This window comes from Ornithorhynchus anatinus, chromosome Y2, assembly GCF_004115215.2.
Source record: "Ornithorhynchus anatinus isolate Pmale09 chromosome Y2, mOrnAna1.pri.v4, whole genome shotgun sequence".
Classification (NCBI taxonomy): Eukaryota; Metazoa; Chordata; class Mammalia; order Monotremata; family Ornithorhynchidae; genus Ornithorhynchus; species Ornithorhynchus anatinus.
In genome coordinates this window covers 919468-934993 of record NC_053176.1, presented here as the reverse complement: position 1 = coordinate 934993, position 15526 = coordinate 919468, and the positions used below count along the sequence as shown (strand labels likewise).

Below are 15526 nucleotides of genomic sequence, written 5' to 3'. Positions count from 1 at the left end.
GGCTAAAAACCAAATTCTGTATTCAAAGCCAGAGTGAGCTGTTAACTCGACATCTTTCTTCTGATCTTACAGTGTAAGCTCCTTGTGGGCCAAGGACCATGGACACATAGTCTTCCCAGCACTTGGTAAAATCCTTTGCCTATTGTAAACACTTAATAAATGTGAAAGAAAGAAGTGTTTCCAACGAGCACCAAAGTTTAAATTAAAATAAAGAACCAGGCAATTTGAATTTTATTTATTGTAGTTTTCAGGAATATGAAATTAAATATATAACAATAATAGCATTCATTAAGGGTTTATTAGCTTACTATGTGCTAAGCACTGGGAAGATACAAGGTAATCAGATCTGACAGTCTTAATCCCTTGGGGGACTGGTAATCTAAACAGGATTTATATGAATAACTAGGAGTATTTTAGTACTCATAAACTTTTTAAAATGTGAATAATGAAGCCTGTGTGACCTATTTATTGAGCACTTACTGTGAGATGAACACTGTACTAAGGACTTGGGGAGAGTACCACGTAATAGAGGTGGTAGACATTTTGCCTGCCCACAGGGAGCTCCAACAGAAAGCAGGTATGGCTGGAATTCAGGAGACCTGGGTTCTAACTCCAACTCTATCAGAGTGACCTGCTTTGTGACCTTGGGAAAGTCATAATCTTCCTTTTCCTGTGCTCATTGGTAAAATGGGGATAAGTGATTCTATCAACCCCACAGTGATGCTGTGAAGTCAGAATGAGAAAATTGCTGTGACAATAATGTATAAAATCACGTTATTATGATTATTATTGCTTAATCAACAAATGGTCCTGCATGAATATAATCACAATGATAAATGTGGATATAATGTCAATATTCTACATATTCTGTTAGTCAAAACCTTTCAAAAATGGACATATGGATATTTTCTCCAAGGGACAGAAATTGTTAATTCTACTGAAGGGGACAATTTGGAAACTACTAATATCTAAATCTCTTAAATGGTACACCATTTTCAGTAATCTTGGGTAATAAAACAGTTAAAATCTAAAGCAAGAACAGTCAGTTAAATGACTCAAATCTAGCCAGAGTAATCTTTACTGATACAAATACAAATATAGAGCTGACATGCATTTAAACATCAACTGTCAAGTTAAAAAAGTACATCTCTGGCTTTAACGGATTCATTCTCGTGAATCATGAAATTAATCAACAGGATTTTTTATGAATCAGTATAAACAAGACTGCAAACTACGTTCACTGCCAACCGCTGTTTTGGCTACCTAGATTATGTGCAAAATTCTTCTTATAAAAATTCAGCATCTGTAGATGAAACCAAAATTGGTGACTGGAAGCATTTTTGAAGGCAATATTGCCAGAATTGTGAATCTCTCCTTCACCTTTCTGTCTCAAATTAAGACTGAAAAATATTAAAAAGAAAATCACTCTATGAATGTCTAAGATGTTTTAAGGTTCAATATGTGATGATGAATGAACGACCACTGAAAGAAGAGTGAAGGAGCATGGCCTAGTGGAAAGAGCCCAGCCCTATGAGTCTAATTCCAGCTCCACCATCTGTCTGATGTACAACCTTGGGCAAGTCACTTAACTTCTCTGTGCCTCCCTTACCTCATCTGGAAAAGGAGGATTGCACCCTCCTCCCTCCATCTTACACTGAGTCCCATTTAAACAGGAACTGTGTCGAACCTGACACAGCTTCTAGAACAGAATTTGATGCATAGTGAGTGCGTAACAAATACTGCTAATAAAAAAGAAAGCTAAAAATGAGAAGACTTTAAAACACTCTGGGATATGCCACATGCCCTTCAGGGCTGATCCCTTCTCTCCATTTGGAGAACCACTGCTCTTCTGTTTATGCTAGCTTCTATTTGGGGTGGCAGCAGGAGAGATTGGGGTGGTGGGGAGAAGGAGAGAGTATCATCTTCCTTTCTCACTTTACCTGTCGGAGTGAAAGTCAAGACTGCAGAAGAAGTCTTAAAAGCAGGCGCAAGTCTAAACCAATCATCAAATTGACAAAGTGAGGGACCATCAAAAGAGTGATAAGGCCAGATTTAGGGACCTCGGGCTACCTTCCTCAGCCTCACAGCACTTAGGTACATTTTTATTTACGTCAGTGTCTGTATCCCCCTCTGCCACAGTAAAGTCACTGTGGGCAGGGAACGTGCTTACCAATCTCCCTAGCAGTCTGTATAGTGCTCTGCCTTCAGTAAGTGCTCAATTAATGTGATTGATCGATTGATCAAGGCTGGCTGGAGGGTACCTGCCTTGGGCTGCTTCTTGTCTATCTTTCAATGACTGGAAAAATATTACAAACAATCAAGCACTTCACTTTCCCTTGTCAAATGAGGAAAACTCACTCGAGAGGTCAGCATTAACGTAATATGGACAGGGGTTTTGGTGTATTTAGGCAGGGGTTGGGGGTGATGTGCAGTGCAATCTACAGCACCAGTGGCCACTTAACACCTTGGGTGATTTTGATATCCCTGAGGTTATAAAGCCTAAATACAGGCTAAGTTTTAAAATTATATTAAATAATACATTTAATGGGTCCCGACACCATCCACGAGTGGAATGCCTGACAGCTGCCCACTGAAATGACTTCTGAATCCAGTGACCTCTAGTGGTCACTACAACGTTCCCCAATCTCATTAAATCACTACTGTGATTTCAGAAAGATATAAAACAAACAAAAACATTTCCCAGTGCTTTCTTCTTCCACTAAAAAGAGGTCATGAAACGGTCGACTGGCAGGTCTAAACGTGGTAGGCGGGAAGATAGGAAAGGGTGAAATGAGAAAGAAGCGATGGGAGAGGAGAGGTAAAGAGAATTCTCTAATAAGCTATGCCTTACCATTTGCTGTTGATGCCTGTTTACTTGTTTTGATGTCTGCTTCCCCTCTTCTAGACTGTGAGCCCGTTGTTGGGCAGGGATTGTCTCTATTTGTTGCTTGATTGTATTTTCCAAGTGCTTATTACAGTGCTCTGCACACAGTAAGCATTCAAGAAACACTACTGAATGAATGAATGAATGAATGAATACTGAAAGCTCAATATATTAATGTGATGTGCTGAGCAATAGAGAAGCAGTGTGGCTCAGTGGAAAGAGCCTGGGCTTGGAAGTCAGAGGTCATGGGTTCAAATCCCAGCTCTGCCACTTGTCAGCTGTGTGACTGTGGGCAAGTCACTTAACTTCTCTGTGCCTCAGTTACATCATCTATAAAACGGGGATTAACTGTGAGCGTCACATGGGACAACCTGATTACCCTATATCTACCCCAGCGCTTAGAAGAGTGCTCTGCACATAGTATACGTTTAACAAATACCAACATTATTGTTATTATTATTATTACAAAACAGCATGAATCAAAATATTCAGTGACCATCCCTGAAAAGTGTGCTAATTTCTGAAAATTGAAGCTATGCAGTACAATCCACTGTAACTGAAGATACATCAGAAAAGTTTTATATTACTCAACTGACATTCTTATGGCACAATTCAATCCAAATGCAAAGTAACCCAATAATGGTAAATATTGAGGCCTGAAAAAATGTCTCTAGAGCATAAATTGAATGATTAAACATATTTCTACAAATAAAGGGAAATGGCATGGTTCTGGATACGACATTCCTGTAAAATCAACAATTTAAGTTGGAAATACATTGTGAAAAATATTCACAAAACCAACTACAAATACCTTGAAGGCTACAAACCAATGTGTGAAATTCTATGTAACCTAAGAGCATGCCCTACCAAAGTGATCTAACCCTTTATGATACACAGTGACATTCATTAACTAAATTATACAGTAGAATGGTTATCAAAAATTAAATACAAGTGATAAACCTATTAATGAACTACTTTATCTTGACTCTAGGAATACTAGAAAAATGGAATCCATTTACGGGGATAGAGTGGAATTTCCTCCCCTGAAAGACTTCTGAAATGATGGCTTTTTACTGGATTTGGAAAAGGTCTTTCCCATAGGTGGGGTATGAACGGGAAGACCTTGCAAAGATAATAGTAATAATAGTAATGAATTGTAATTTGTTCAGCACTTACTAGGTGACAGGCACTGTACTAACTTCTGGGGTAGATACAAGGTGATTGGATTAGACACAGTCCCTGTCCCACATGGGGCTCACAGTCTTAACCTCATTTTACAGATGAGGTAATAGAGGCACAGAGGAAGTGAAATGACTTGCCCAAGGTCATACAGCAGACAGACGGAAGAGCTGGAATTAGAACCCAGGTCCTTCTGACTCCCAGGCCAAAGATCTATCCACTAGACCATGCTGTGTCCCATTTTCTATGGCTTATAAGTAACAATACACTGGTTGCTGATTTTAATATGACATTATGTGGTACACAATGAACCCAATTCACTCAGGCCAACTTACTTTCTGGTGGTAAACTAGATACTCTGGGAGAAGCATAAACTCTTTCAGACTACAAGTGGTCTATTTAATGCACTAGACCAGTCAGTGTGCAAAAGACAAAGAACTATTCTAAACAATACCTAAGAGATCTAAAATAATTATCCTCCCAAAATGCTTAACTTAGTAAGGGGGATAACCTCTAGGAATTGGGAGAATAGGACTTGCTAAAAACAAGCAAAAACTGTAAACATTCTTTAAAAAAGATTAATTAAAAACAGCTAATTGAAACAATGGCATTTCAGTGTTCAGCATGAAGATATTAATGTGGTAAATATGAGTTATTACACGGTTCAAATACTCTCTTGAATTTACCTTTTCTTTTAAAAGCATTTCATAAAAACTTGTCCTATATCGACTGCTCCTGGATTCACTTTGAATGAATGAAAATATAAAAAAAGTTACCTGTTGGAGTAAGGCAATTTTTCCAGTCAAAATATCCTGCATATATTCCTGGTTCCAACAAGCCAACAATAGGATCTGCTTTCAGCCCAATGTAATTTTCAAACAGCCTTTCATCGAGTTCTTTTAATAATGCCATGCTAACCTGAAAACAGAATAAAAATATTTTAGAATGGAATAAAATGTGTATAGTGTCTTCAATATTGGGACAAATAATAATAACAATAATTGCATTTGTTAAGCGCTTAGTATGTGTCAAGCATTCTTCTAAGGACTGGGGTAGCTCAAGGTTATCAGGTTGTCCCACTTGGGGCTCACAGTCTTAATCTCCATTTTTCAGATGAGGTAACTGAGGCACCGAGAAGTTAAGTGATTTGCCCAAAGTTACACAGCTGACAAGTGGTGGAGCCGGGATTAGAACCCACGACCTGTGATTCCCAAGCCCGTGCTGTTTCACGTTTCTCTTCCAGTGATCCACTGAATGGTTCTCCTTATCAACTGTTCTGAAGTTTTGCATAAGCTTTCTGTATGTACAGAATCAGTGTGCCCTAGTGGAAATAACATGGGCCTGGGAGTCAAAGGATCTGTGTCCAAGTCCGGGTTCCACCACTTGTTTGCGGTGTGACCTTGGGCAAGTCACTCAACTTCTCTGTGCCTCAGTTCCCTCATCTGCAAAATGGGGATTTCAGTACCTGTTTTTCCTCATTACTTAGGTGGGACCTGATTATCTTGTATCTATCCCAGTGCTTACTACAGTGTTTAGCACACAGAAGGTGCTTCATAAATAGCATGATTAAATTATTATGTTCAGATGGTGCATGTCTGTCTTCGAGGAAACTTTCTGGACTAGCATTCTCAAGTAAGAAACACAATCACAGCATTTTTCTTTTTTGGTAATATCTATGTTTGGTTTACACTTGTACTCTCTGTTCTCTTAGAATGAAAATCCACAGAAACCTAGCCTGTTTTTGAAAATGCACACCAAACTCCTTGTACATTACTAAGCAAGATGTGGGTGAGAAATACTGTCATCATTAACATGCTACTGAAATACTGAAAACATAGACTATTTTTGGAAAAAATACCTATTTTCTTGTTAAGATCTGTGATAGCAAGTCCACTTCAGACACTTTAAATAGTAAGAAATATTCAAATAGACAAGACATGGCTTTCAAGAATGTTGCCTTTGCCACATTTTGTTCACTGGAGCAAGGAAGGCTATACAGGTACTGAAACTACAGTACACAGTAGCCTGGATAAAAAGTTTAAAGAATAGTCAAGAAGAGACCACTTACGAGTTTCAGTTACATATTTTGTTTTTAAATTAAGGGAGTTAGTTAAAATTACCCAACTGTCTATTTTCATGAAAAGCACAATAGGATTTTCCTTTCTGATATGAATGCAATTGTCAGCATTATCTCCTTAACATAATGAGAGCATATGTAAAGAGATGACACGGAAACAGTACTGTAAACAATTACTCAGGTGGCATCGGGTGGGTATGCGAAAGCATTTCTAAAACTCTGAAGTTTCTGGGGTTAATCAGAGATAAGGGGAACTGACTTTTTGTTGAAACAGTCCTAATGTGGGATAATTTGGAAAAGTCCTCAAGATATAATGTTCTCGAAAAGCAGCATGGCCTACTGAAAGGAACACGGGCTTGGGAGTCAGAGGACCTGGTTCTAATCCTGTCTCTGCCAATTGCTTGCTTTATGACTTTAGGAAAGTCACTTCTTTGTCTCCCTCCTACTTAGACTGCGAGCCCCTTGAGGGACAGGGATTGCATCCAATCTAAGTAGTTTACATCTACCCCAGGGCTTAGAACAGTGTTTGACACATAATAAGTGCTTAATGCTATTAAAAAAAAAAAGATTCCCAGAAATCCTGTTTGGTGATAATCCCGTGTTCTGGACATATGTCCTAATAATTTCTTCAAAATTTACGATAAATAGGGATTGGTCACCTTCAACTTGTCAGTACTAGCCTGCTAATTTATCACCCTTATCTGGCATAACTTGTTTTTTCTGAACTGAAAATTTCTGTTGGAAAATTCTTATCAATAGCTCCTTTTTTCTTTTCTTTTTTTTTGAGGAAACAGACATTCCTCTGGGTTCATCCTGGCTTCATAAAAGGGAAATAATGGAAGGCCACTTTAAAACGGTCACAATGGTGCTAATTACAATATGAAGGAGAAAGACCCTGCTCAGAGAACATGATACTGTTTGGAATATCCCCCGTCAGGTTACTCCATTTAAACGTGGCTTAAAAAGAAATATTGCCACTTTTCTCTAAGAAAAGGAACCTCCCATGAAAATGGAACATCATTTGTTTATTTCAATGAATCAAGCATATTTGAGTGCTTACTTTGTGCAAAGCACTGTACTAAGTGCTTGGGAGAGCACTGTACTAAGTGCTTGGGTGAGCAATAATAATAATAAAACGATTATGGTATTTGTTAAGTGCTTACTATGTGCTGAGCACTGTTCTAAGCGCTGGGGTTGATACAGGGTAATCAGGTTGTCTCACGTGGGGCTCACATTTTTGAATCCCCATTTTTACAGATGAGGTAACTGAGATACGGAGAAGTTAAGTGACTTACCCAAGGTCACACAGCAGACAAGTGGTGGAGCCAGGATGAGAACCCACGACCTCTGACTCCCAAGCCCGGGCTCTTTCCACTAAGCCATGCTGAATACAATATAATGAAGTTGGCAGACAAGGCCCCCACCCATACGGAGCTAGCTGCATTTCTTAAGAAGCAACTACAGATGAAGAACAGTTAAAAAGTACATCCAACATCTTCCCAAGAATCAGTGTCTTCTCAGGAAACTCAATATCCAATCTTTGAAAAATTCTCACCTTGAAGTTTCCAAAAATAAAAAACAACAACCTCTGGACAACACCAATCATTGAAACAGCTCAATGCCTAACGGGAGGCACAGAAGTGTATGGAGATTGTATACACTCAATCAACAAATGACATTTATTGAGGGCTTACTGTGTGAAGAGCACTGAAGAGCTCCTCTGCTGCCCACCTCCTCACCGTCCCTCGGTCTCGCCTATCCCGCCGTCGACCCCTGGGCCACGCCTCCCGCGGTCTTTGGAACGCCCTCCCTTCTCACCTCCGCCAAACTGATTCTCTTCCCCTCTTCAAAACCCTACTTAAAACTCACCTCCTCCAAGAGGCCTTCCCAGACTGAGCTCCTCTTCTCCCTCTACTCCCTCTACCACTCCCCCTTCACCTCTCCGCAGCTAAAGCCTCTTTTCCCCCTTTCCCTCTGCTCCTCCCCCTCTCCCTTCCCATCCCCTCAGCACTGTACTTGTCCGCTCAACTGTATATTTTCCATTACCCTATTTATTTTGTTAATGAAATGTACATCGCCTTGATTCTATTTAGTTGTCATTGTTTTTACGAGATGTTCTTCCCCTCGACTCTATTTATTGCCATTGTTCTTGTCTGTCCGTCTCCCCCGATTAGACTGTAAGCCCGTCAAACAGCAGGGACTGTCTCTGCTGCCGACTTGTTCATCCCAAGCGCTTAGTACAGTGCTCTGCACATAGTAAGCACTCAATAAATACTATTGAATGAATGAATGGGAAACCACTGGAGGCTCTTGAGGAGTGAAAAGATGTGGACTGAACAGTTTTTTTTTCAGAAAAAAGATATGGACAGCAGAATGACATAGAGACTGGAGTGCGGAGAGACAGGAGGCAGGGAGGTCAGTGACTGGGCTGATGCAGCAGTCAAAGTGGGATATGACAGATGCTTGGTACTAGGGTAGCAGCAGAGGAAAGGCCAGATTTTAGCAATGTTATGATGGTAGAACCGACAGGATTTGGTGACAGATTAGATATGTAGGTTGAATGATAGAGATGAATTCGGGATAATGCCAAGGCTACTGGCTTGTGAGATAGGAAGGGTGGTGCTACTTTCTATAGCGTTAGGAAAGACAGTTAAAGGCTAGGGGTAGGATTGGGGAAGATGACTATTCTGTGGACGACTGGACTTTGAACAACTATTTGATAATCTACCTGTTTTAGAGTAAGCTTGAGGAGTTCACTGCTTGACAAAATTGCTTGGACAATTTGTCACCACTTTTCCCCCTTGAAATGAACACATTAAAATATAACATTTCTGTTGTTATTGCTTTACGTCCACTAGAAACAATAATATTTTTAACCCTCCTCATTTACTATTGCAAAGAACTATCACAATGTGGTTCTACTCCATTGCATTTTATATAAGCATACTAAAAATTTGAATAATGATAGTTTGATCCCTTTTATTATCATTTCGTAATCCTAGTCACACACGAACATTTTGGGTAAAAATCCCCTTTTGGGAAAAATAATTTAAAAATTGAAGTTTCTGAATAACAGTAATGAAAATCAAGACACCATAAATCTTGGTATTTTTATCTTATAAATGTCAAAATGATTACATTTCAATTCATGCATCTTTATATAAATCTGTTTATTAAGCCATGATCAAATAAACTTTTCTGGTATTACTCAACAGAAGCTAGATAACTAAGTGCATTCACATTAATTTTTATTCTGAACTCTTTTCAGAGGGTGCCAAGGCAGATGGTAATATGGAATTATTTTACACTAAACCAAGAGTTTGCTAAAATACTGACAATACAAATGCAAGTACTGCAAGTTTCGTAGACCCTAAACTCCTTGTGGGCAGGGATCACGTCTACCAACTCTGTAGTATAGTACTTTTCCAAGCGCCCAGTACAGTGCTCTGCACCCAGTAAGCACTCAATAAATATTGTTGACTGAAGGGTAACCAAGAGTAGAGTATACTAGTTGCAACAATAACCATGTATCCAGTAAATTAAAGCATGTTTACATAGGTAGTAAGAAAATCAAAAGAAGCTTAGCATAAAAAGTGAAAAATGTATTTTCCAGATCACGTCAAAGAAATTAGGTCTAAGATACCATGGTTTCATTGAATTCAATCTTAAGAACACTGATTCTGCCATAAAGGAATTAAATGGAAATACACCATTAAAGTACAGTGCTCTGCAATATATACCATTTATTAATATCACTGCCCAAATATATTAGGGGTCAAATCAGGGCACGATGCATGCATTCCCGCCCCCGCCCCCAAACCAAATTTCACTATTTCCAAAACCTCAGGACAAAAAAAGATTGAGAATGGCATTGCCCCGAGTCCCTACTACTGATCCCTCACACTAGTGATACAGGATGACTTTACAACTTATTGCTTCAAGAGAGGTAATCTAGCACTTCTGGTGAAACCTAGAAAATGCACTCTAGGCATATTTTATTTGGACCATAAAGTTGCACTCTTGATTATCTTGCCTACATCTATGTACATTCATTCATTAGTATTTATTGAGTGCTTACTATGTGCAGAGCACTGTACTAAGCGCTTGGAATGTACAAGTTGGCAACAGATAGACACAGTCCCTGCCCTTTGATGGTCTTACAGTCTAATCAGGGGAGACAGGCAGACAAGAACAATGGCAATAAATAGAATTACGGGGAAGAACATCTCATAAAAACAGTGGCAACTAAATAGAATCAGGGTGATGTACATCTCATTAAACAAAATAAACAAAATAAATAGGGTGAAGATATATACAGTTCAGCGGATGAGTACAGTGCTGAGGGGGTGGGACGGGAGACAGGGAGGAGGAGAGGGAAAGGGGGGAGAAGAAGGTTTAGCTGCAGAGAGGTGAAGGGGGGGTAGAGGGAGCAGAGGGGAAAAGGGGGGAGCTCAGTCTGGTACCGCATGAATGAGTAGTAACGTAAAAGTGATATGTTAATTTAAATGCAAAAAATTGGGTTGGGATTTCACATATTCAAGCAATAATGCAGAAAATGCAGAGAGGCAGTGTTACCAAATGGATAGAACATGGATGGGCCTGGGAGTCAAAAGGACCTGGGTTCCAGTCCCTGCTCTGCCACTAATCTGCTGTGTGACTGTAGGCAAGTCAATTCACTTCTCTGTACTTCAGTTACCTCACCTGCAAAATGGGAATTAAGACTGTGAGCCCAATGTTGGGCATTGACTGCACCCAACCTGACTAGACTGTATCTACCCCAATGTTTAGTACAGTTGCCTGACCCATAGTAAGCGCTTAAGAAATAACATTACAAAAATAGACAAAACCATTAAAAATCTTCACAGTTCTCCAAAATTAACCTGTGCAAGGAGTCTGAAATCATGGAAGGCTGCAGTTATTTCATTTATTTTCTATGAAGAAATACTGAAAATATATACTCCTCATATCCATTTTTAAACCCATCATTGGGCAGGGATTGTCTCTGTTGCCAACTTGTACATTCCAAGCGCTTAGTACAATGCTCTGCACACAGTAAATGCTCAATCAATACGATTGAATGAGTGAATGAAAAAGTACAATCTTAAGTAATCCTAAAACTACTGAGAGTCATGTGAACCAATATCACCAAGTCACCACTGGATCTGAAATGCACATACTGTGAATTTTTAACTAATCTAAGAACTTTAGACCAATTGACATCTTGTAAGAGATTTCTTCTAATAGAAATAAAATGAAACTTTCCCATTTGGGCATTTTGTGGGGCCATACAAAAGAAAAAGATGTAGAAGGAAGTGTTAAATCAGGTGGTAGGTTGAAGTTCTGAGAATTGTTATAAAGCAGAATTTTTTCAAGGCAGCTGCAGCTTGGCAATACAAAACAGTATTTTTAGATATGTAAAACACCTCCATGAAATTGATTACATCAAAGAATGCCATATGTGCTTGGTCTCGGTCTAATAAATGGTTTAAGAACACTGTTACAAACTGTGGCCACTGGGTTTCCCCCTATCAAAAATAGTTATTGTTTTGACAAGCTTAGCATTATTTGGCTGGGCTAATGTAAGCAATAGTTCAGTTTCACCTTCAGATATTTTCAAGAAATTTAATTCACATTTAACATGAAGAGGATACAGACAGCCCTGTTCTACTTAAAAGGAAGCACTGATTTCTATTTCTATTCATAAAAGATCATTCGTCTCCATACCTGATCACACATTTTGAAGTAGTAGGATGGGTGTAATAGGATGAAGACAAAAATCTATTTTTTTAAAAAAAATTGTTTTATGGTACCTGTTCAGCCCTTACTTTGTACCGTGCATTGTACTAAGAACTGGGGTAGATACGAGTTTATCAGGTTGAGCACAGTACCAGGCCCACAGTCTAAGCTGGAAGAGGAGTTAATCCTCATTTTACAGATGAGAAAACTGAGGCACAGAGAAGTGAAGTGACTTGTCCAAGGTCACACAGCAGACAAGGGGTGGAGCTGGGATTTAGAACCCAGGTCCTCTGACTCTCAGGCTAGTACTTCTTCCACTAGGCCATGCTGCTTCTCTCTTTCAACTACTATCCATTACTCAAGTGCCCACAATCAGAGATATTGGAAGTGTAGTATAAGTTGGACCTACTTAGGTGGGTCCATCTTACAGGTTGATTCTTGATCTTGATCTTGATTCTATTTAGTTGCCATTGTTTTTACGAGATGTTCTTCCCCTTGACGCTGTTTAGTGCCATTGTTCTTGTCTGTCCGTCTCCCCCGATTAGACTGTAAGCCCATCAAACGGCAGGGACTGTCTCTATCTGTTGCCGACTTGTTCATCCCAAGCGCTTAGTACAGTGCTCTGCACATAGTAAGCGCTCAATAAATACTATTGAATGAATTATAATCTGGGTCTTCTGATTTCCAGTCTTTTGGGTTTTTCACCAGGCCACACTGCCTCCACTGGCTTCCCAATCTTGAGGGATATATATTTTCGTTACCCTATTTATTTTGTTAATGAATTGTACATCGCCTTGATTCTATTTAGTTGCCATTGTTTTTACGAGATGTTCTTCCCCTTGACGCTGTTTAGTGCCATTGTTCTTGTCTGTCCGTCTCCCCCGATTAGACTGTAAGCCCGTCAAATGGCAGGGACTGTCTCTATCTGTTGCCGACTTGTTCATCCCAAGCGCTTAGTACAGTGCTCTGCACATAGTAAGCGCTCAATAAATACTATTGAATGAATGAATGAATGAATGAATGAATGAAGGTTTAGAATGTTAGGACCTGCCTGGAGCCCATCATTTAGAGTCTCTTTTTCCCAGGTATGAACATGTACTGGAGAAGCTAAGGAACAACAGGAAGCAATCTAGTATGGGGCTGCATTCCTGAGGCTTGATTTTAGTTGTCAAAGGCCAGGAGGATCTAATCCTTCTTTTTGTTTTCTTGCCCCAGATCTTGTTGTAGAAATGCCTACGTTTTGTTGTGACAGACACAATAGTGTGGGCTGGAAAAGTAGATACCTCTTTGGTAAAGTTGGTGAAGATGTCAGGAGCAGGGGAGGCAACACCATTTAAGCAAAACCATTTAGGATATTAGCCTGTCCCAGTAGCCTGACCAAAAAATCATACTTTACTTCCATTACAACCAGCTCATCTGCACTGAGTGATATTTCAAACCGTCTGTCCTTCTAAAATTCAGATATCACACTAAAGTTTGCTAGAAAAATGCTATAACACTGTCAGAGAGAAAAATATTTACTCTGTCTTGGAAGAGATAACCTTTAACTTGCAGACAACCAAAATTTCTGGAAATAAACTAGGCATTCTTCCCTGAAAGCCTAAAGTCACAGCATTTCTCATCAGAATGATTAATCTTTACGAAAAGGCATGAAAACGAGACATATAATGCCGCCCACTTTGACATTTTCATTCTTTGGAAAAAAAAAAATCCCTGATCTAGTTCACTAAGGAGATCCAGCAGTTGTACACACTATGCAATTTAACAGGAGTACATTCAGAGATAGTAAGTTTTACCATGATTAGGATCTCCCATTCTTTGCATTGAGAAAAATGCATTGACCTAAAAAAGCACTTCTAATAGACTTTTACCTAGAAATCTGATAACTCTTTGCCCAGGGACAAACAAACCTTTAATAATAAAGTTACTTAATTTTTCCTATTCTACCTCTTAAGAAATATACACAAGCAATGATAAGCTACTGTAACTTTCTGAATTGCAAAAATTTCAATAGGAGATTGTTTAATCATTCTTTTGGGGAACTGATGATGGGATTTAACACCTGACATTAAAATGTTCATTAAAGCAATGGATTGCCATTTTCTCAGTAATAATTTCACTCACCTGTGTTATTTTTTCAATTCCCTGGAAGTTATGCTTCTCAAAATGTTCAGCTATATTTAAGAAAGTATGGCGTTCCAGATACCGGCAGTTACTTAAAACGATCAAAAGTTGTTGCTCCTAAAACAAAAAGGATTCTTTTTAGTGGAATTCATTCATTCATTCATTCAATAGTATTTATTGAGCGCTTACTATGTGCAGAGCACTGTACTAAGCGCTTGGGATGAACAAGTCGGAAACAGATAGAGACAGTCCCTGCCGTTTGACGGGCTTACAGTGGAATGACATATAGTAGCAAAGATTAAGAGAAAACCATGTTCATCCATTCATAAATTTCCTTGAATCAAAGGACTGCAGAATTGAATTGCAAATGCGTTGTTTAAAAAACCTGGTATTCGTACTGGGTATACACACACACGTAAAAACCTGTCAACTGGGTTTCAAAGGGAAAGCCATGTATGGTATGGTTTAATCCAAATGGATACACATGGTTATCGCGATTTAGTGAATGAACATCAAGCATACTGTCCAGTGAATTAGTAAGAAGTTTCAAAGGTGTTTTGGAATGTGGCCAGTCCTCAGCATTAAAGCAATGCTCACTACATCACATCTCATTCAGTTGTATTTACTGAGTGCTTACTGCCTGCAGAGCACTGTCTTAGAGCTTGGGATAATACAAAATAACAATAGACACATTCCCTCTCTACAACGAGCTGGGCTATGGAAGGAAAATCAATGCTAATAGAATACCCAAACAGTTCGTTGTCTGGTGAGCTGAAATGATGAAGCCTCGAATACGGAGAAGCCAAAGAAAGGTTTCAAAGGTGTAATGAGGCCAAGGCCCAGCTGATGTGACAGAACTGTGGAATGCTGAGATACCACAGCAGAATGATAATAATAATGATGATGGTATTTGTTAAGCACTTACTAGATGCCAGGAACTATTATAAATGCTGGGGTAGATAGATACATGATAATCAGGTTGTCCCATGTGGGGCTCACAGTCTTAATCCCCATTTGACAGATGAGGTAACTCAGGCACAGAGAACTGAAGTGACTTGCCCAAAGTCACACTGCTGACAAGTGGCAGAGCCGGGATTAGAACCCACGACCTTTGACTTCCAAGCCTGTGCTCTTTCCACTAAGCCACGAAGCTCTTAGAATTGGGTGACTTTCTTAGAAAAGATGATGATGATAATTGCATTTATTAAGCACTTACTATATGCCAAGCACTGAACCAAGTGTTGCGATTGATACGAGGTAATCTGAAGAGACACAGTCCCTGTTCCACATGGACTAAGTGGGAGGGATTGACTGATTGATTACTTATTCTTGGTGTGCTACAATAAACCATTCATGACACCAAGAAGCATAAACCAAAATGCAGATTAGGTCCTGAAAAAGCAAATGCAATAATGAATAATCTAAATAATCCTAAACAACAGATTTTTTTAAACCCTAAAATTCACTGAAGGTAAATGAGGCACTATCCAGTACGGGAGAGGGAAAAAAAGGCGGAGAGAGGTTGT

General features: G+C 39.2%; 1 protein-coding gene across 1 annotated transcript in view; it reads right to left on the bottom strand.

The window, feature by feature from the left end:
- LOC114808671 (exocyst complex component 2-like) overlaps positions 1–15526 on the bottom strand; it is a 164093-nt gene that overhangs the window by 44460 nt on the left and 104107 nt on the right. Inside the window, exons 21-22 of the mRNA XM_039910964.1 lie at positions 14001–14117; positions 4840–4981 (exon numbers count right to left, since the gene is read on the bottom strand). Of these exons, the coding sequence (XP_039766898.1) occupies positions 4840–4981; positions 14001–14117 (259 nt within the window). The remainder of the gene's footprint in view (positions 1–4839; positions 4982–14000; positions 14118–15526) is intronic.